The sequence below is a fragment of the Alosa sapidissima genome, chromosome 21, assembly GCF_018492685.1.
Source record: "Alosa sapidissima isolate fAloSap1 chromosome 21, fAloSap1.pri, whole genome shotgun sequence".
In the NCBI taxonomy this organism is placed as follows: Eukaryota; Metazoa; Chordata; class Actinopteri; order Clupeiformes; family Clupeidae; genus Alosa; species Alosa sapidissima.
The window spans coordinates 21,926,174-21,949,771 of NC_055977.1; the positions used below are offsets into that span (position 1 = coordinate 21,926,174).

Here is a 23,598-nt window from a genome sequence, read left to right on the forward strand (position 1 = left end):
GGGGAACAGAAGCAAATGCAAAAAGGAGGACGAGAAAAAGAAGAGTATTGATGATGTTAGCCTTGTAGCCTGGCAGTGCTCCAGTCACTGTGAAGCAAGAGAGTGAGAGATAGAGAGAAAGATAGAGAGAGTAGAGAGAAAGAAAGGGAGGAAGAGAACAGCCTTTCACTGAAAAACAGACCAGAGGAAGGCCAAAGAGTTCCCTCTGCTGTCTTGGCCTTAATATGGGGGGGGGGGGGGGGGGGGGGGGGGGGTAGGGAGGGGTAGTAAACATGAAGGACGTCTTTCTCTCTCGGCCAACACTCATTTAGTGATATTTAAAAGTCGTTTCCTTCTCAAGGCCCTTATGGCCTCCTCAGCCCACCGCCTTGCCCCAGCCCTTTCTATTTGCAAAGAAGGTGTGCTAGGAGTCCTTGGTGCCTCGTGCCTCTCTGGCATTGTCTGTTCTCTCTCTCTCTCTCTCTCTCTCTCTCTCTCTCTCTCTCTCTCTTCTCTCTATCCCTCTTGAGTTGCTCTTTCAGGCATGCAGAGTGGCTCGAGCGAGCATCTTATTAAAAGAGGCCCAGGCGCTAATACCCGTATCGATCTGCATATGCAAAGAGGAAATAGCTCGGCACTGCGTTCCTCGGCTCGCGTCGCCGGCTCTGTCAAAGCCTAGATAGAGAGCCTCCTTTCCTCGCTCTAATTAGGCTCTTGTGCATAAACATGTGGAGGATCAGTCGATTAGGTTGCGCGCGCATACATCAAGCAGTTTTGGAAGGGGAAACAAGCAGACGTACAGTGAGGAAAGCTTCTAAACTTGAAAGCTTTTGTTTGCCCAGAAGGTGCATTGGAAAATAATTGTGCAGCCTATACATAGCAAGGCTGCTTCAATTATGGATAAGAAAGTGATAGAAATAGAGAGAGAGGGAGAGAGAGAGAGAGAGAGAGAGAGAGAGAGAGAGAGAGAGAGAGATAAGGAGGGAGGGAGGGAGGGTGAGAAGAGACTGCTTCAGTCTTTCGGCTGCTCTGCTCATAGAGTTGTGTTCAGTTGCCTGCATTTTGGATTGATCCAGGCATCTAAGAAGTGGCACTTCTGTTGTCTTGAAAGCAAATCCCAGCCCTCACCACCAAACACACACACACACACACACACACACACACACACACACACACAGCCTAACCACTTTCAAAGAGTAGATAGATAGATAGATAGATAGATAGATAGATAGATAGATAGATACTTTATTGATCCCCAAGGGGAAATTCAAGGAACACACATCACAGAGGCCCCATTGTGAGACAGCGCAAGTCACCAGCGCTCCCTGGTCGCTTTTGTCACCGTCCACACTGTGCGTGCGCTCCTCTTCTCTCCTTATCTCTTCTTTTTCTCCTCACCTCTCATCTCCCTGTGTCTCTCTGCCTCCCATCATCTGCTCCTCCTCTCTCTCCCCTCTCCTCTTTTCTCTGACTCTATCCTTTCATCTGCTCTCCTCTCCTCTGTCAGGCCACGGTAGAACGTTGTTGTTTAGTACTTGTTGTCTGAATCAAAGGCATTCATGATAATTGTGGTTCTGAATAGTGGATTCAAAAGCCAGTGAGTCATGGCAGAATCTGGAATGGGTGGGAAGGAGAGAGAGAGAGAGAGAGAAAATGACAGTCATTTTGCCAATCGCACATTATGGAAGTGAAATATGGGGTCCACTCAGTAAGCACGACTACTCTAGATGGGACAAACACCCAATAGAAGCCCTGGATGCTGAATTCTGTAGAAATTTGTTACATATCCAAAGAAAAGTACCCACAAATGCTAGCAGGGCAGAATTAGGCCGATTTCCACTATTGATTAATATCCAAAAACGATCACTAAAATTCTGGATTCATCTAAAATTAAGCCCTCAAAATTCACTACATTTTAAAGCACTTAAATCCCAAGAGCTCAGCCCTAAGCCCAGTCCCCTATGTCAGTTGGTCTTGGATTTAACTAACCCACTAACCCCTAACCCACAAATTGTCCAGACCAGCACTGCTTCCCAACCACCAATCAGAATCAACCAAATTAACAACGAAGAACAACAATAATTCTTATTTGGAACACTGGAAGAAAGAAACAAAATAGACACAAACACAAACTAGAATGTTACATTGGCATACGAAAAGACTATCAATTGGCAGAGTATCTCCACACTGTCAGAGATACGAAGCAGAGACAGATCCTCACCAAGTACAGGCTGAGTGACCACAGTCTAGCCATAGAGAAAGGCAGGCACAAGAAGTCATGGCTGCCCAAAGAGCAAAGGACATGTGGTCACTGTATGAAAGGGGAGGTAGAGTCAGAGGTGCACTTTTTGCTACACTGTGACAAATATCCGTCCCAAAGAGACAAACAATTTCACCATTTTAAACAACATCATTCCCAACTTCACAAAACTGGAGGAACAGAACAAACTTGCTGTAGTTTTGGGTGAGGACACCAGCACATGCATACTGGCAGCCAGTTATGTGTCATCACTCCATAACCTGAGAGAAGGCATTACTTAAGATAATCACCCCACTATCTCCACCCTTCAACACAACACTGCTCTCCAGCCCCAGTCTGTTACACCATGTCTCCTGTTTGTTTTGTTTTGTTTTGTCCTGTCTTGGTTTTCCTATGCACGTGTACAGACAATGGTCTTGTATGGTTGTGACGTGCTGTGTGTGTGTGTGTGTGTTTGTGTGTGTGTGTGTGCGTGTGTGTGTGTGTGTGTGTGTGACGAAGTGTAACACTGTTTGTAATGTTTGTACATGTTTATATCATTTTGCATTTGTATTTTCTTTAATTATTATTATTCCTGTGAATGCTTTGGCAATGCATCATATGGTTTGTTGTGCTAATAAAGCATATTTGAATTTGAATTTGAATTTGATACTTCTGTTGGGACTGACTGACTGACTGCGGGCTGGTGTTGGCTGCAGACCACAGCTGCTATAGTGCTGTAGCATGTGAATCAGAGTCAAAGTTTATTTGGTCAAGTGAGCTAGTGTGCACAAGGAGTTTGGTTTTGGCCGATGGTGTCACTTTAACAGTACACACAATATATTCAATATACAACATAGACAAAATACAGTGCAAACAAACAATAAATAGACAATCCATATATAATTTAGCTCACATATACTGACACATACTGTAGAAGTATAATTCAGACCATATGATGATCCTGTGATGTTTTCCCAGCTAATAATGACTCATTCTTGTGAAACTCTTCACCACACTACTTCCCCATAAGCATTGAGCAACAGATGTCAATCAACGTCATAGGCACGGTTGTTTCCAAGAAACACTAGAACAAGTTACTGTTGCAATGCAGATGATGGACCCATGGAGTGCCAGAATAGTCAATGTAAAGATTTTCTAATTCGATCGCTCTCTCTCTCTCTCTCTTTCTGTCTTTCTGACTCCTTCCTTATTCAGTCCTCCATCTTCTCACGTCAGTGCTTTGCAAAAGGGTTTGTTTGGCAAATGGGTTTGTTTATCTGTCTGTGTTTACCTCTACAATGCTTTCTCGGCATCTTTAGAATGAAACATTTTGTTTCTTTGTGAAAAACAAGGACAGCAAATGAGATGCCTGATTAGATGCCACTCTTTAGTGATTGCCCATAGGCTTTTTTTACCCCTGAGAATCTCTCTCTCTCTCTCTCTCTCTCTCTCCCTCTCCCTCTCCCTCTCTCTCTCTCTCTCTCTCTCTCTCTCTCTCTCTCTCTCTCTCTCTCTCTCCTCTCTCTCTCCCCCACTTTCTCTCTGCATGTTGTCCTATGGAGATCCCAGCAGGGTCTGGAAATGGTTGCTTGTTGCTTGTTTTTGTTTGTCGTCTTATAGTGTTGTTGTTGTTTCCCAGAGTCTTAGTTAAATTTGAGCTTGGGCTAATTCGTACCGGGGTAACAAGAGCCAGGTCTGGAGTCAGTCAAGAGGAGCTGTTTACTCTCTCATCAATTGAGGATATGAGCTAAGGGAGAAATTAGCCTCCACCTAATACAATATAATCACTAGCAGTTGTTTTTCCATTACTCCCCAAATTCCACTCCTTAAAATAAGGTCAGAAAGAAAAGCACAGACAGAGAAAAATAGAGAGAGAGAGAGAGAGAGAGATTTAAGACAATGATGAAACCTGTTTGTTGTTTTTTTATTGTGTGGAGGAGTTCTCGCTCTCTCTCATTCCTCTAAAATAGAGAGAGTTTAGCAAGCAAAATCCTAGTGTGAAGCTATTTTCCAGGCTAGGGAGTGGTGATTGCTGTAACAAAACAAATCTTTGCCACACTCGCACATTCTCTGACAACAGTGTATGTATATTACGTATTATGCCTCTATGCACAGCTGAGTGTGTATATTAAAGTGTTATGCCACCGTAAACAGTTTATATTAAGGAGATAAAGATGTGTTTTGGAAGAGGATTATATTGGAAGTGCAGTGTTTGGCCTTGCGAGTCTCCCAGCATTGATTGAATAAAAGGATGGTTGCGCTTACTGATGCCAAATGACCTCTGTTCTATTGACGCTGTTCCTGCTGCTGTTTGGTTCTGTAAGCCTGACATGATGAGTCTAAAGTGTTATTAGAGAAACAACTGCTGGATAGTTTTATTTTTTAATGAGCGCACCTCGCACTGTCTTTGTGTGTGTGTGTGTGTGTGTGTGTGTGTGTGTGTATGTGTGTGTGTGTGTGTATGTATGTGTGTGTGTGTGTGTGTGTGTGTGTGTGTGTGTGTGTGTGTGTGTGTGTGTAGGCCGCGCTCTGATGAGGCTGACGGACAGGAAGCTGGAACGGATGGGCATCATGCAGGAGGCCCAGAGGCAGCACATCCTTCAGCAGGTCCTGCAGCTGCGCGTGCGTGAGGAGGTCCGCACCCTACAGCTACTCACACAAGGTAACACACACACACACACACACACACACACACACACACACACCACCACACTCTACAGCTGCTCACAAAAGGTAATACACACACACACACACACACACACACACACACACACACACACACACACACACACACACACACACTGCACTCTACAGCTGCTCCCAAAAGGTAATACACACACACACACACACACACACACTACACTTTATAGCTGCTCACACCCTTCAACTTCTCACAGACTTCATCCTGCCCATTAGCACACAGACACACACACACGGATGCATGCACTCACACATACACATCATAGGCACACACATGCCTGTGGACAGACACACATGGCGAACACAAAGGGCAAGTGAGACACACCACACAGACACAGTGGGCCCTCATGATCGCCCACAACCTCTAAACCTGACCTTACCATTACCTGGTCACGAGCAACATGCATCGGTCATTTAGCGCACCTGCAGAATTGGAGGCAATCACAGTCACAGTGGGACTTAATGGCTCGTTTATCGTGACCATGGGAGGCAGCCTATTTTGGCATCTAGGGCTGACCTGAATGAAAAGGAAGGATGAGAGAAGAGAGAGAGAGAGAGAGAGGATGAGGAATGAAGAAAGGATGGAAAGAGGAGAAAGATGTGAGAGGAACATGAGCTGACAGCAGACAACCGTCACCCAAAACCCAACGACAGCAAAGCGGAGGAGACGTAGAGGAGAGAGAAAGCAAGAGGGAGAGACAGCAAACAAGTGAACACGAGCAGAGGGAAACGAGTGAGTGAGTGAACGAGGAGGAAGAGGAGGAGGAGGATAGTCGTTGTTGTTGTTGCTTTTTTTCCCTTCCCCATTGCTCGGCTGCCCTCCTCCCTGCCAGGACCGCTTATGTTGGGCCCGGGTGACGTGCGGCGAGGCACGGAGCGGAAGAAGGTGTGGGGGGGGGTGGGGGGCTCTCTTGCGTGGCACTCCTGCTCCTGCCTGGGCTGACGCGATGGGAGACGACAGACAGACCAGCAGCACAGGAAAAGAGGACTGATTTCCAGAGGGACACCGAGGCTGTTAGCTGACACTGCAGGGGCAGAGGGATGGAGAGAGAGAGAGAGAGAGAGAGAGAGAGAGAGAGAAGGGAAAGTAGAGAGAAACCAACTCAGAAAGACTGAAGGAGAGAAGAAGATTGATTATTGAGAGGGATAGAGAGAGGGGGGGAGAGAGAGAGAGAGAGAGAGAGAGAGAGAGAGAGAGAGACTGAGTCAAAGAACAAAGAATGACAGGGAGACAGAGAATCGGAGAAAGGTGAAGAGAAACTGACTCACAGAAAGACAGTGTGTGAGAGAGAAACCGATCGACTGATTGTTGACAGTGATAAGACACAGAGAGAGGGAGAGAGAGAGAGAGAGCAAACAGAGAATGAACGACAGAAGATGAGTGAGAGAGAGGGAGCCACATGAGGCTGTCTCACTCCAGCCATGGGTGTCTGAGCTCCTCAGGGACAACAGAAGAGCCCCACTCACCATGGGGGAGAGACAGAGAGAGAGAGAGATAAAGAAAGAGAGAAAGAGGAAAAGGATAGAAAGAGTGTGAGAAAGACAGAGCAGTAATTACTAAGAGCAGGCAGCATTACCAGACGGACAGTAATTAACCTTTAAAACTCGCTGGGCCATGGGAGGGAAAAATAATTAGGCGCCAGTCGTCCGAGATGCCACAGGGTTCGGCCTGAAGTAGACTATTCTCTTTATCACAGCGCCAGGCAACAAAAGCCAAACATCGGCCTCTTTTCCTCTTTCTCTCTCTCTGTGCCATCCAGAGACCTCACAGAGAGAGAAAGAGAGATAGAGAGAAAGAGAGAGAGAGAGAGAGAGAGAGAGACTCTCTCTTTCTCTCTATCTCTCTTTCTCTCTATCTCTCTCTGTGCCATCCATACTCTTAAGGCAGCTGGCTGTGGTTGGAGAGGATGACGAAGAGCAAGGGGCGAGAGTTGAGGACCGCTGGATGTTGTTCTGTTGTCCACCCTGGCAGGAAGTGGTTATCATGTTAGGTACATTGACTCGGGAACTGGATTTGTGACCGTAGGGGTGGCCGGTTCGATCCCTGACTGAAAAATGTGGGTGATGGGAGCGATTGAACAACACTCTGCCACATCCGCATCCACGAAAAACCTGACCCCCAACTGCTCCCCTGGCACAGGATCAAGGGCTGCCCACTGCTTCGGGTGTGTAAAATGCGTAGATACTACCCCCGAATGGGGAAAATGCAGAGAAAAAATGTCCTACAGGACATTCAGTTCAGAATAACTGAACTGTTTCCTTTCGGGATACTGAATCCTGGTCATGGGCCTTTCTGCGGGTTTCAGCAGCGATCTGATACACCTGGCGGTACAGACCCTCCTAAGGGGATCTGAGTAGGTAAATTAGGTTTAAGTTATAGGGGTGTGGCTGGGTAGATCTCCCTTCAGGGTTTGGCACCTGGACCTTATAAGCTTGTGTCAAACTGGGATATGTCTTCACAATTAGCATTTATCCATCTGAATTTAGGGACGCATCAATCAGTAACATGACAAGTCAACAGGGCTGGTTTAACTCATATCCTATGTACATTCAAGCCATTTAAATACTAACCACCACTCATCTTACTTAATAAAGACAAAGCAAGTCTGTTAACTGCGTTGTTTGATCTTGGATCTTGTATGAGACAAGATGATCAAATGCACCCAAAGGCAGTGATTTGCTTCCTTATTTTTCATTGCGGCTAAATTAGTGGAACAGATGGCTTGGCAGAACATGTATTTCAGTAAGGTCATTTTTGATTCAGCTGACGTCTCCGCGTCGTAGCCATGGATACATTAATTAGCTTGCCGCTGAGATGAGGAAAAAAGAGAGACAAAGAGAAATAAAATAAACAGTATATGGCCCAAAATAGGTGTTTACTTTTATAACAGTAATGAAACAGGACCACAAGTAGAAATAGAAGAGACACAAACATAGTCTCACCTGCACACACACACACACACACACACACACACACACACACACACACACATATATACAAAACCACTCATAATAGTTAGCCTGCTGTTTTGTGTGGCTTGACTTGAATACCCATTGGGAGTCCATTGAATGGCTGGTGACCTGTTCAGACCAGTTGAGAGTCATTTCCTCCGCCCTGCTTGAGCCCATTGTTTCCTGCCTGCTCTATGTGGTTGGGTTAGCAGATCACAGCAAGGCTCGAAAGTGTGTGTGTGTGTGTGTGTGTGTGTGTGTGTGTGTGTGTGTGGTGTGTGTTTGAAGGCTTACTGGATGTCATGTGTGGTCATGCCTGCTCATGTCCAGCTCAGGCAAGGGCATCTGTTTGGCATAGCATAGCATCCACTGCAGGAGCCGGACTGTGAAATCATCAGCAATTAGGAGGACCACAAGTTTGTGTGCTGCCACTGGACAGGAAACTCTGGTAGATGATGTGCAGATACATTAATTTATTACAGATACATTAATTGATTTATCTGTGTGTGTGTGTGTGTGTGTGTGTGTGTGTGTGTGTGTGTGTGTGTGTGTGTGTGTGTGTGTGAGAGAAAGAGAGAGAGAGAGTGTGGAGGACTCCCCTCCCTCTTGCCAAGATTCAATTCACTTTTTTCTCCAATCTGCCTAATGGTGGGATCCCACCGAGACGCTATCTGCGCTCCATAGCGTCCGGTATGTGATTAAGCTTTTGCCAAAAAAGAGGCAAAAAATGAAGAGAAAAGAGAAAATAGCTTTAATCTAATTTCTTAATAAATTTAAGCCGCATGGTAATACTGCATTTAATGGAGACCTCATCTCCAATTTAGTGCTCAGGCGGTCCCCATGTATTAGATGGGTTTGCACACTAGAGAATCTATTCCCGACTCATATCACAAAAGGTTATGGGTCATTATGAGAACGGGAGCTAGTGAGCCATAATATCAGCCATTACTTAAATTTCGGCCATGGCGGAGAAGTGACGGGGAAGTACTTAAGAACTGTGTCACGTGGCTAACTGTAGCGAGTGTCCGTGTCCTCCACGCATGGTTGATGGGTAAATTGGTCACATAAATAACAAATGTGCCAAATTGCAGGTTTATTATATTTTCTCCCCCCTGGAAGACTGTTGGAAGACTGAGTCTTATGTGTCACTGTTCTCCCCAGGGACACCAGAATTGGATGATGAAATATCATGATGCACTCTCTCCCTCTCTCTCTTTCTCTCTCTCTTTCTCTCTCTCTCTTTCTTAATCGCTCCATTAACTTGCTCGGTCAAGGTACAAAAATACCCTCCTTCCAAACACGGCGGGTCTTGGTGTCGTAGCCATCCCTTAAGAGCCCAGAGGGCGAAACGTCTCCATGACATTTAAGGAAGTGCCTCGCTTCCTCGTCGAGGTTGCCAATTAGAGCGCGCCCGGCCGCCCGGATGGCTCGTTGGTGAGGGGATGGCAGTCGGCCGGTTTTGTTCTCTCCACGTAGCCTCCCTGTTGTTAGTCGGCGAGAGAAAAGGCCTTGTGAATGCCAAGGTCAGAGGCGGTGTGCTGCATCGAGATGGAGTCGGGGAAAAGAACAAGGACCAAAAAAAAAAAACTATCACAGCAGCAACAACAACAACAACAACAACAACTAAACAAGTGCAGAACAAGAAGGCAACAACGAGAATACGATGAAGGGTCTTCGCCACTAGCCAACCCATTTGCCCTAGTGCTATTTTTCTCTCCTCCTTTCCTTCTCTTGCTCCTTCCATCTCTCTCTCTTTCTCTTTCTCTTTTCTCTTTCTCTCTGTCTCAAGGACATACAGTAGGAGAGAGGGTTAGCGAGGCATGTGCGAGGCATGCTTGTGTCGCTTAATGAAGCCGAGGAGAATGTTCCAGAAAGAGAACACACACGAGGAGGGAATTAAAGATATGCAAAGACACACACACACACACACATATATACACACACACACAAGTACACACACACGTACACACACACACACACAGACACACACAAACACACACGTACGTACACACACACACACACACACACGTACGTACACACACACACACACAGGGCTGATCATGCACCCATCTCCACTGCATGTGCCAGAGGTGATGGCTCCTCACCCTGACTGTGGCGCCCCGTTATTGGATGCCTGCCATGCTTCGCTACCAAGGCAACAGCAGGAGCCGTGAGCTTCCCCCACCTGCCTATGCATAAATAAAACTCATCTTCTTTCTCATCACCTTCATCTGCTTTCCCCTCCTCTTCCTCACCGTATTCCTCTTCCTCCTTTTTTCTCCTCCTCCTCCTCCTCCTCCTCCTCCTCCTCCTCCTTCTTTTCCTTGAGTCACAGATTAACGAGCAAACATTAGAGCTCTGTAATGACAACTTTGAAAAAAGGCAGCCTCTTCACATACCTTTCTAAGATGAGAAGGCTTTATCTGGAAACGTAAAGATGTCAGTGAGACCCCTTGATATGCGGCTGCTAGAGAGCGAGACCAGAAACTCCCTTCGGTCTTTCTTTGTTCAACATACTTTGGCATGTGGACAAATAGACATTAGGATCCAGCTACAGATGAATGGATGGCCTTTCCTCATAATAATGGTCATTAGATAACGTACTCACATCATAATTAACTGATGAGTGCAGTGGACTTCTTCTTATATAAGTGTCCCCGTAAGATTTAGTTGATCTAGCGGGAATTGGTCGTAGGTTACTGTTTGTGTTACGCAACACTGGATGTTCATTTAATGAAAGTGTGTGGTGCATGTGTGGAATGCAGAATGTGGAATCGACTGTTTTTCTCCGCAGGTTCAATAATACATGGAAATGGATCCAGACAGGCAGACGTTCAAAAACAAGAGTGCAACGCGCGTGCAACAGATAGACAAGCCACAGCCTAAAGACTAATACCAAACCGTGAATAGCGCTTAAAGGAGCACACGGCCGTTCTCCAGTGTGGCCATTTCCAGAGTGGTCATGGCGAGGAGGGAGAATGCGAGTCGGGGGGGGGTGGGGGAGTCAGTGGGCGAGCCATTTGTCCAAACTGCGCGGCGGGTCGATAATGGAGGCGGCGGCTAGAGAGTGGACTGTGGGTTGGGGGGGGGGGGGGTGGGGTCTAAGACTGGAGTTGGAGAATGAACGGCCAGAGCGAGCGAGGCAAGCTTCAGGTTGCCCACACACCCCTGCTCCAACCCAGCCACCCACCCTCAGCCCCGTGGAGCCGCACTCATCAGTTTAGGCTGCAAGGCAGCCCATTAAAAAGACATCGGCCTGGTTCCGCTCTGTCTGCCAGCGTCCAGAGAGCCTACTTCTACCAGCCCCGCTGCCCAGACACTCTAGTGCTCAGACGCCAGGGTGCATGCACCACACACACACACACACACACACACACACACACACACACACACACACACAAACACACATAAATGCACACAAACACACACACACACCAGGGTGCATGCACCACACACATACACACATGCACCACACACACACACATAAATGCACACAAACACACACACACACACGCCAGGGTGCATGCACCACACACACACGCACCACACACACACACATAAATGCACACAAACACACACACACACGCCAGGGTGCATGCACCACACACACACACACACACACACCACACACACACACACACCACACACACACAAATGTACACACACACACAAACACATAAATGCACACAAACACACACGCGTGCGTGCGCACACACACACATGCACACACACACATTCACAAACGCACAGGCACACGCACGCACACACACACACACACACACACACAGATACACATGGACATAATACACACAGGCAATGTCATTCATGTACACACACACAGTGGGTGTAATCCCATTCACTCACATACACACAGTATCATCCACACTCTGTCAATTTAGCTTCACAGACACATTTAGGTAATGCATGCAGATGCTGACAACAACATACAGTAAGCTCACAGGGGTGCATATAAACAACATTAAACATACATCAACTCACATATGGACACACACACACACACACACGTTCATTTTCTAGACAAAAATTTCTTTTTCACACACCCTTTGATTTTACACACCACATTTCTAGAAAGTTCTGTCTTTTTTCCCCCTGATTTGACATTGTTTCTTAAATGGATGATATTGATCAAAGCTACTAAAAGATCTCCACTTCAATCGACAGCATATTATCATTGAATGTTACAATGACTGTTAGCAGTCAGAGGGAGGGTGGGAGGGAGGAAGGAAGAGGGTGTTAAAGGAAATGATGTGTGTCGGAGCCCGGATCAAGGGAAATGATGTATGTAATCCAGGTCACCACTGATTATTTGGTTGGGATGGATTTATGGCGTCGTTGACACTGATCCCCATAGGAGCCCCCCACAGATATCCATTATTCGAGAGGAGTTTCTTCTGGAGGTTATGCATGATTGATGATATTTAGCCCGGCAAACTCTGTGCGCATGTTTAATTTCTTTGCATTCCCCGAGCCGGTGATGTTATGCAGATGGTGATTTACACCACATGTTGGGCCACTGCACTGGAAGAAGCCATTGTTCAGTCCTTTAATTGTGGTGTTTAATCCAAACCATGCTCTCATCATACATTCATTTCATTTTAACTTTATTTATGTCATGCTTTCTACAGGACCAACCAGATCTACAAAGTTGCACAAGAGTTAGACCCTAAATTAGTGCACATGTTCATGAACATTTTCATTCTTTCATTCGTTCATGGTAGTGCGGCTACAAGTGTGCTTCCTTACTAATTTCTGAAGTACACTCACTCTGACTTTGTACTGGATCCAGACTGGCCTTATAAAAATGATCTTACCCCTCCTAAGGGCAGTACTCTGGTGGTTGCCAGGGACAACTTATAATGCTTTCACATAAACGGTGACACCTTATCACATTGTCCAGTTATTTTGGTCCTGAGCTTGGCCAGTCTATTTCAGCTAGCCATCATCTGTTTGAGAGTTACAGCACACCACCAGCATGTCAGATCCCATCTCTTCATTACCAATTCTGTTGAGTTCTGTGTTAACAAAAAATACATCTGTTATGAACTCAGTCTCTGAGTGAAGTTGAAAACCTTCCTGGCAGTCGTTTGCTACAGACAAAGCAAATTATGTTGATTCCATAACTCTCTTTCGACATGCCGTTATGTTGCCTCACTGACCAGTCCCTCCTGATTTCATCTGCAACTTTAGCCGCTGGCCATCTTTTCCGAGACGGTTCTGATTTTTGACACCAGTGAGGCCCAACTGACCCGAGTTCGCCCTGCCGATTGCGAGTGATCCGGCCGCGCCTCCTAGTCTGTTTTTCCACGTCAGAAGGGAGCCGCTGCGCCAATCAACAATTCATCATCAAATCTAATTGGCGTGGCTCAGCGCTTGCTGTTTAATTGGCTGCTAAGACACAGTGGCTCCTTGATGTCAGGATGGTGTACGTGATGAAAAGTGACTGTTGTGATCTCTGCGCCTAACCGGAGATGGTGAATGTGAATGTCTGATGGAGAAAGAGAGGGGGGATAGAGATAGAGAATAGAGAGAGAGAGGGAGAGAGAGAGAGAGTGATAGAGTGATAGAGACATTTTGACATGTCAGTCCTCCTCACCTTTTGCTGAATGGTGCTGTAATCACAGGTGCTTTCACTCAGTCAACCACCGGCATTTACACATACAATCACCAAACAGAAAAAAAACAACAACATATCTCTTCAGTGCACACACACACACACACACACACACACACACACACACACACACACACACACACACACACACACACACACACACACATACATACACACACACACATACAAACACACACACACACACACACACACACACACACACACACACACACACACTCAAATGCACACAAACTTGTTACAATGTTATACATAGAAATCCTATGCATAGTCATAAAGATCCTTGAAAAATACATTAATATTGGCTGTCAATCTTGATGATTGACATGATCTCTCCACTCCAGCACTTATTTCTTGAATTTCCCCTTGGGGATCAATAAAGTATCTATCTATCTATCTATCTAGCATCTTTCTGCAAAACCCCCATATGCCTGCATCCCAGAGACTGACCCCTGTCCCACTGAGTGAGCCTACTGAGGAGTCTGTATTGGGCGACTCGCTCTCCGATCGCGGCACCATCCCATGCTGGTGGCACAGCAATTAACGGATGCTCAGCAGGGTCCCCGTATTCGCACGGGCTCACAATAATGAAGTGGTATTTGTAAAAGTGTAATGAGGAGTTGATTATTTTTTGAGCCCATCATTTCGCCGCAGAGAGCACGGAGGTTGACTGTTAATCAGATTATAAATATTTACACCCAAGAGTTGGCGAGAGGTTAAAATGCAAATTAACCCCATGTATTGAGGAGCTTAATTTCATGTAGTGTGGTGTTGGATGAGAGTGTGTGAGTGAGTGTGTGTATGTGTGTGTGTATGTCTGGGTGTGTGCGTGTGTGTGTGTGTGTAGTGAGAGTGTGTAAGAGTTTGTGTGTGTGTGGGTGTGGGTGCATGTGTATGCATATTAATTTACTCATGCACTGTATGTATGTGTGATAGTGTTTACTGACCTGTTATCACAGTGGGGTAGGTGCTGTGGAGTACATGTCTAGTGATTCAACACGTGCTGGTGCCACATGCAATAAACTATGCAGCCTATTGAGAGAACAGCCGCTGTGCTTGTGTGTGTGTGTGTTTGTGTGTTTGCTTTTGTGTTTGCTTCAGCCATTTCCTTTAGCACGGTCATCTTTTTAGTTCATTTCCCTGTTGTGGTTAGTTATCGCTTCCTTGTATACATGTATACATTATGTATACAAACACATGTGTGTATGTTGGACGGAGACCGAGTGAACGAGAGGGAGGGAGAGAGGGGGGGAAATGGCTGCTGGCTTAGCTTGCCCTCTATTAAAGATTTACACTCTTCACAGGGGTAGTTATTAAACCCTTGGGCCCCCTTGATGGCGTGAACCCTCAGCTTGATTGTAGCGTTGTGGCGGAGATTAAAGGCGGTTCATTGAAAGGTCTTTTAGCTATTCTGGGTGATTGATCTCTCCGGGGCCCTTTGATTCAGCGGCCGAGGGTCCTTCTCTCTTCCCTTCTCTCCCTTTCTCTTTCCTTCTCTCTTTCTATCTCCATGTGTCTCTCGCTCCCTGGCCTCCTGCCCTTCCATCTCCTCTGTCACACGCATATACACACACACACACACACACACACACACACACACACACACACACACACACACACACACAAACACAAACACAATCACACACACAAACAAACACAAACACAATCACACACATACACACTCCTGACTACTCGCACCAGTCCAGAAGCCACACAGTCAATTTCCCATGTAATTACCACGCCTAATTGTCCACACTGCTTTTCTTCTCCCATTTTCACTTGTATTCCCCTTTAACACTATGAATTACAAGAGAGAGAGAAAGAGTTAGCATTTCATCCAGCAAGATACAGTGCCACAGTGGTATTCAGTGCAGGGCTATTCTCTCTGTCTCCCTTTTCTCACTCTCACTCCCTCCATCTGTCTGTGTTCTATCTATCTATCTATCTATCTATCTATCTATCTATCTCTCTTTCTTACACTCTCGCTCTTTTTTATACTCTCTCTCTCTTTCTTACACACTCTCTTTCTTACACTCTCCCTCTTTCTTACACTCTCTCTCTTTCTTACACTCTCTCTCTCTCTTTCTCTTTCTCTCTTATTTCTCTGGCCTTATCGTCTGTGTAATAAACCAGCGAAGTGCTCTGCTAGAGGAGACTTGGATGACAGCTGTTCTCCCTCACCTGTCATTGTTGATGACTCGCACCTCACGCCCAGATGGTTGAGTACCACTGCCCACAGCAGGACGCTGCCCGCTGATAGATGGGCAGAGAGGGGCACAGGAAGTAGGCAGCATCTTTTGCACCCACCAAGTGTCCTCAGTGTCCACTGCATATGGCATTGGCAACTGTTTCTTTGCACATTTCCCCAGGTCCCATGGGGCCATGGCAGCCATTTTGGCTCTCACATTAGAGCTTTCTGTCATTTAGTATCACTCATAGGGGCGATATGCCTGCTTTATATGGTATAGATACACTTGGAACATGAAGTAATGGGCATGTCAAATCAATAGCTAGTGACCATGGAGTGACCTTTATGTAGTTTCTATGTAATAGAATGCTTTATACTGGTATGCTGTTACGTGACAGCCATCTTGGCTCCGTTGTCTCTGTGGCTTGGCCTGGAGTTTATTAAGTCAGTGAATCACTTCTGATTGCTAAGAAGTCATTGTGTGTTTTGCTCTCAATAGAGCCTCCACCCACCCCTGCCTGTTCTCTAAGATGACAGAGACAGTTGTTAATGGCTCTGGATAACTGGTATTACCATAGATTTCGATAAGCCATTGTCAGGAATTTGAAATGACTGGCATGGCCGCAGTCGCACTCGATTGGATTCTGCGCGAAGTGGCGAGAGATGTTTAGTGGCGTCGGAAGGTTTTTAGGGAGAAATAGCATCGACGGGTAATGGGCAGTTTGTCATCGGCGAGTGCTACCCGTGCCTGAAAAAACACCTGCATGTTTGCCGCAGCTCCATCTGTGCTTTATGGGATGATCAAATCCCCAGCCTCCCTGTGTTTATGCACATCATGTGTGAGTGGGGATCTGTGTGTGTGGGGGGGGGGGGGGTCTGTGTGATTGGATTTGCTTCCTGCTCTTGCTTGTCCATGCATTACTATTTGTATCGTTAAGCTGCTATGGCTTTGAAAATGAAAAATGCTTGCCCATATGAATACCTGTGTCAATGTATGTTTGTGTGCTTGTGTGTGTGTGTAGTGGATGTGTGTGTGGGTATGTGTGAGTGTGAATGTGAGTGTGTTCATGCTGGCACCTTTACATTCATGTGTGTGTGTGTGTGTGTGTGTGTGTGTGTGTTCATTTCATTAACATGCACTAGCATCAGTGTGTGCAGGTGCAATGAGTGCAGTGTTTTTGGCTGACCAAGCGTGTGGGGATGGGTGCAGCGCTTGGCTTCAAAGCCGCAGCTGAACAGCGCTGGACTGGACAGACAGCACGGCTCACGCCACACCGCTCTCCTTACGCTGGCAGCTGACGCGCAAGCCATTCACACGCTCCGCAGCCTCAGAGACGGCTGTATCAGTGCCGACTGGGATGACACACACACACACACACACACACACACACCAAACTCACCGTTGTAATTAATGCCCCCATTCGGTCTTTTACACGCGGACCTAAGACCAGGGATAAATATAGCCCCCACCGTTGGGAGGTCATGTGTCGTGCAGCGGCTGTGACGTGTGTTTATTAGTTATATAATTCCCCACCTAATTATGGGCCCTCTTCTGGGTCGAGGGGACCGCAGGGTGAGCTGACAGTCACATCTGCAACCAGGGTCAAGGCCGACACGGTGGGATGGTTGGACTGCTTACACACACACACACACACACACACACACACACACACACACACACACACACAACCTTGTAATTATGCTGACTATATACACACAGATTGTCAAATTGTTCTCATAATATAGTCACAACACACACACACACACAAATACACCCACACAGACTCAGTAAGCCTTACTCAAGGCATTTCTTCATTTCCATTTTTTTCTTTTTTTTCTCCATTATTTTAATTAAACCTGGAGAGCCATGTTATTAAGGTGGGGGTCGCAGCAGGCCCTCGTCACACACACACACACATACCACCCCATCCTCTACCCCCCCCCCCCACACACACACTCACACATACCACCCCATCCTCTACACCCCCCCCCCCCACACACACACACATACCACCCCCTCCTCTACCCACCCCTCCCCACACACACACACACACACACCACTCCATCCTCTACCCCCACCCACTCCCCGGCCACAGCAAGTCAGGCACATGGCACTATCAGCAAAGGCAACCCCCCCCCCCCCCCCCAAATTAATTACACTGAGGAATTAAATAAAAAGAGCTCATGGGTTGGTTTTATTTACAGAGCGCACTGTCCCGTAATTACACTCAGACAATGGGGAGAGAAACTGAAGTGTGGAGAGCAGGAGAGACAGAATGCAGAAGACAAAGGGAGAATGGGAGGGGGAGAGCATGCTGCGGATATTTTGTTGAAATTAGGGGTCCTCTTTAGTCTATGTTTTATGGTAATAGTGTGTATTTAATGTAATTAGTTCTCCTCAGGACAATGCTATTCACGCAGAGATAATAAAAGAGTCTAAAGCATAGGTATGAAATTCTTTCTCTTTCTCTCTTATTCTCTCTCTTTAATTTCCTCTTTCTCTCTTGCGCTCTCTCTCTCTCTCTCTCTCTCTCCCTCTGGTCAGAGAACTGCTGCTAGATTATATGAGCTGCTGTTATGGGTTCCGTTTGAGAGGCTCTGGACTGAGGATTCACTCCGGCCTTGTAAACACTCCTCAGCTATTTTAGGCTTTCTCCCCTCACATGTTGTTATTGGGTCCGTAGGAAGAGATGTCCTGAGCCATGACTCACTGTCTGGTGGGAAGTGACAGTGTGTGAGAAGTCTGGATCCACACACACACACACACACACACACACACACACACACAAACACACACACAATCACAAAATCACACACACAGGCATACACACACTCACACGCGCGCGCGCACACACACACATACACTAGCCATCCTGTCTCACTAGAGTGGGAAAATCTTCCTCAGGCCTTTATTTATGTGTGAGAGGCTGTACATTGCTTTGTGTGCTTTGCTGTAAGCTTCAGACGAGTCAGACAGCTACCACTGCCACCTTGCTTTGTTTTAATCTCTCTCTTTCTCTCCCTCCCTCTCTCTTTCTCTCTCTTTCCCCCTCTTTATCCATATCTCTGTCCTGTTCCCTCCTGCTTTTCTGTCTTTTCCCTCTCTATCTCTCCCTCTGCCTTGGTATCTTTCTCCTTTCTCCCTTTCTCTCTCTGTCTCTCTCTCTCTGTTACCCCAATAAGTCGCTAATGGGGAATCCATCATCAGATTGGCATTAATGAATGTGATTCATAATGAAAGCAAGCAGTGGAGCACTGGTCCTTGAAGGCTCCACGTTGAGCATTGACTTAAGATTCAGCCTGGCATACAGCAGCAGTTACAGTGCATCTGACTGGCTGCTGGGATGCCCGATCAAATACGCCTTTTTTTGCTCCCTTTTCTTCCTTCAATAAACTGACTTGCTGTGCTACGATGACAGCTAGTCCTAGCAGTAATTGCCAAGCTTCTCGTCATCTTGATTGACCATAGAGAGAGAGAGAGAGAGAGAGAGAGAGAGAGAGAGAGAGAAAGAGAGAGTGTGTGTTCCCATTTTTTTAAAAGGCTCTTCATAGAACTTCTCCAACAAGCAGAACTGTATGTCAGCACAAAAAAAAAGTTCTCTGCAGCTCTGAAGAGTTCTTCACAGCTTAAAATAGCGTATAAAACTGACTGCCAGAACTCCTATTACTGCTCTAGAAACAACTCTTCATTACGGGAACCAACTACAGTCAAATCCCAGGTCCAGTTACTTGACCAAGGTCAACCTTCTGAAGTACAATTTAGAAAAAGGAGATTTATGTGATCAAAAAGTCATTAGATGATGGAGTGTATAATGAAGCATCTTCTGCCATCTGACTGGTCTTCAGAACTACATGATGAATCTAATGAGATGAGGAGCACAAACACACTCTGTTAAATCCACTGTGTACATACTGGTATGGCCCAGGCTTGTGCAAACAGCAAGTTACAGCAAGAGGAATGTTTTTATTAATCAGATGCAGAGATCAGATAATGAAGTATGTATGTCTGGAGGATGATGTGAGCTATTGGTTGTGAATGCATAGGTAGATAAATGTTGGCAAGAGTGAGGTTGGAGTGTGGAGAAGAGACATGGATGCATGTGAGAGGCTGAGAAGAGTGATTTGTGAAGTTCACATCACGTGTTGTGATGTGAGTGAACATGCAATAAGTAGCCTACAGACTTCAGAAAATCTTTGTCTGGTCTCCATCTCCATCCTTGGTATAAGTCAGCGGCATTACACTGGTAGCAGCCCTTCATAGAACCTAATCAAATCATAGCTAATGGTGATATCTGCCACCAACATATTACTTAATTAAATATCTCAAATAGGTCATTACAATGAGCCATCCCGGGGCAGCCAGTGCAAGGTCATTACAAACACTGCAGGGGGCGCATAGGGTCATAAACGTACCTGTAGCTAGAGAGGGCTTACTGTCACGTGCTTGTGACCCCCCCTTGGGGATCAATAAAGTATCTATCTATCTATCTATCTATCTATCTATCTATCTCTATCTATCTATCTATCTATCTCTCTATCTATCTATCTATCTATCTATCTATCTCTCTATCTATCTATCTCTCTATCTATCTATCTATATCTATATCTATCTATCTACAGAAGTTAACTTGGACCAGGAAATGTAATCAAATGTATTGTCATGTCTTGATTGATTCACTCGATGGTCACTACAACAATGGTCTCAGTTTCATCAACAACCCACCATGTGATCCCTATCAATCACAAACTAGGTAGCCTATTTAAGGGAAGTTGACACATTATTCTAAGAGTCATTCTGTAGACAGAACTTCCTCACCACTTTGGTGTGTAGCCATCATCCTCTGAGCTGGCAATGTTCATTCTCTGATTGTTTTGTATGATTTCTCAAAGTATTCTTTTAGCCTATTTGTAACTTAACATTAGTCATTCTAGATGGACTCTTTTATGTGTGGATGAGTAACTTATACCTGACAAATAAATTGTTAAGCTCTGTCCCGCATAGCCTTCTTGAGTTTCTTAGATATCCTAGGTTACGGTGTGCTACAAGGAACGGCTAAAATTAGTTCTCGTCACCATAGAGGCTAATCAATTGGAAGTGGGAGGCTACCACAATAACTGTCCATTGTATTGTATTGCGATGGATCGCTGATTTACTAGTAGTCTGGAATTAGACAGCTAAAGCCTTAGCACACCCTGATCCCTCTGTAGCTTTGGTAAGGTGTTTTAGTTTCTAGATGATAGTGATCCGGGTCAGCACTGTAGCCTCTGACCAACTTTCACACTAGGATCATTACTTGTGTGTTGGTATCCCCCAAATTAATCGGCAGAGGAGGGCCTCTGTACACTATCCCTGGAGAAAATGAGTCTAATTAATCTGATGATGGCATTTTTATAGCAATGTTGTGGGTATCAGCCCACGATGGATAGTAGCCTACCGGTAATATTACCTTGAAACTGAAACTTTTCCATATTAAGTGGAGTCAGATTTATTAGGTTAACAGGGGTTCTATAATGAATTGTTATATTTTCAACAACATGCGGAAAGCTTCACGATTTCCTTCGACCACTCTCAGTTCCCTCATTGGTTCAGAGAAGTGACGTCTTTACAATCTTTTAAACTTTACTCTGAGCGCGGCATGGTAATCTCATATCACAGCACTCCCTTTCTTAGTGGCACCTTCACCAGTGTCATATCTCTCTTTTTATATCATTCTCTCCTTTGCCTTTTTGTACGCTTTCCTTACTAATCCTTTTTGCCTAAAATGGGCCTAGTGTGTAGCATTTCTATGATGGCAGCCTCCACAGGAGCAACTCCAGCAGTCAGCTCTCTCTAGCCAAGTGGAAATGAGAAAGAGAGAGAAGGAGAAAAGGAAGACAACAGGAAAGAGACAGAGTGACCTAGAGATATGGAATGGAGAGTGTAAGGAATGTGAGGAAAATGAAGGGAGGAAGAAATGAGGGAGAGGAAGAAGTGTGAGAAAGGAGAGAGAGAGAGAGAAAGGGGGAGAGAGAGAGGGGATTAAGGCTATTACAGTGCCATACACAGCACTGTGCACAATTTTCCCTGTGCCCTATTCGTTTCCAAATTAGAACATTTCTATCACTTCCATGCATGAAAAATGGGCTGGGTACATTTAAAATTCCATTACAGATGTGTGGTATGTGTGTGTGTGTGTTCAAGGCTGCTTTCATGTGTGTGTGGCTGGGATTGTGCGTGCATGTATGTTGATTATCTATGCAGTGTGAGTCCTTGCATTCGGTTTAAATCGATGTGTGTGTTTGTCCTTTTGTCCTTTTGTATAACTCTCATTCAAGTGATTCCTATGTCCTTATGATGCCAACACTATCAAACAACAACGATTTCCTTCACTTTTTCTTTGTCTTTCTCTCTCTGTCCCTATCTTATTCTGTCTATATCCACCTTTCATTTTTGCACAAAAATCTGTTACTCTCCTCATCGTTTAACATTACCCAACTCTCTCTACACTCCCCATCTTTTTTTCTCTCTATTTTTCTCTCTCTCTCTCTCCCTTTCTCTCATTCCACTTTAATCTGATGTCAGGAGCATCTCTCTCTCTTTCTCTCTCTCTTTCTCCCTCTCTCTCTCTCTCTCTCTCTTTCTCTTCTCTCTCTCTCTCATTCCAGTCTGGTGTCAGGAGAGTGTGTCTCTCTCTCTCTTTCTCTCTCTCTCTTTCTTTTCTCTCTCTCTTATTCCATTCTAGTCTGGTGTCAGAAGCGTCTCTCTCTCTCTCTCTCTCTCTCTCTCTCTCTTTCTCTCTCTCTCTTTCTTTTCTCTCTCTCTTATTCCACTCTAGTCTGGTGTCAGGAGCGTCTCTCTCTCTCTCTCTCTCTCTCTATCCCTCATTCCACTCTAGTCTGGTGTCAGGAGAGTGTGTGTCTCTCTCTCTTTCTCTGTCTCTCTCGCTCATTCCACTCTGGTCTGGTGTGAGGAGCGTGTCTGTCTCTCTCAGCAGCTTTGGCTGAAGACGCAGGCTGAGTGCTCAGGGGAAATACAAAGCAATAACCCGGCCGACGCCTTCTCTGTGCTCCACCCCCTCTAAACAATTACAATAAATCTGACAAAAATATTGAACGCCTATCCCTGGCCACTTCTGCCCAGGCTGCGGCCGTCAGAAACGTCCCAATTTCATATGAAAGAGAGCCAAAAATGGCATTAATACTCATTGAAAAGGGGGAGTCCAGTCTGTCGCGGATTAACAATAGGGACCCACGAATGAATGTGTCGAAGATGGGGGCGGATTCTGAGAATGAGTCATCGTTGGACAGGGGAAATAAAGTCGCATGTGCTGCAAAAAAAAAAATTGAAATTAAAGCTGTCTGTCAGAAATGTGCCAGCCTGAGGGGGAATAGAATTTGCATAGGTGTTCATTTCCAACCAAAGTGCTTGAGATGTGTTAAAAGAGGAAGCCATTTTAAAACAATACGGTTACTCTGGTAGACATTTGGGCTGTTGGACTGCCTATGCCTGGCAGTGGCATGTGTTTTTTTTTGCTCAACACAAAAACGGTCTGAGTCATTTTTCTTGTCTATAAATCACATTTTGTCAGTGCTCCCAGCCCAAAAGAGCCTCTCGCATTCCTCCACAAAAGCATGCCTGACTCTAACTGACACTGACTTCAAGACATTTCACCAGAGCACTCAGAGGAAATCCTAGGCAGATAGCGCTCAAAAGGAACAGCCCATAAAACAAACCAGGCCATGCAGTGATATATGTGTCTATGGCCCTTGACCTGCTGGAGTGGCCTCACGGATCCTCACCCAAACCTGTACAGAACACGTCTGGCCTTCTGGAATTTGTAGTCTTACATTTAGCCTTAAATTTAGTAGATGGATGGGACAGTCTGGTCTGGTTTAGGCATGTTTGTG

General features: G+C 45.6%; 1 protein-coding gene across 4 annotated transcripts in view; it reads left to right on the plus strand.

Moving 5' to 3' along the window:
- The window catches only part of samd12 (sterile alpha motif domain containing 12), a 69,428-nt gene that overhangs the window by 25,676 nt on the left and 20,154 nt on the right, over window positions 1-23,598 (plus strand). For all 4 annotated transcript variants that reach the window (XM_042077320.1, XM_042077322.1, XM_042077323.1 and 1 more), the window contains one exon: window positions 4,743-4,883. In XM_042077320.1, coding sequence (XP_041933254.1) covers window positions 4,743-4,883 — 141 coding nt within the window. The remainder of the gene's footprint in view (window positions 1-4,742; window positions 4,884-23,598) is intronic.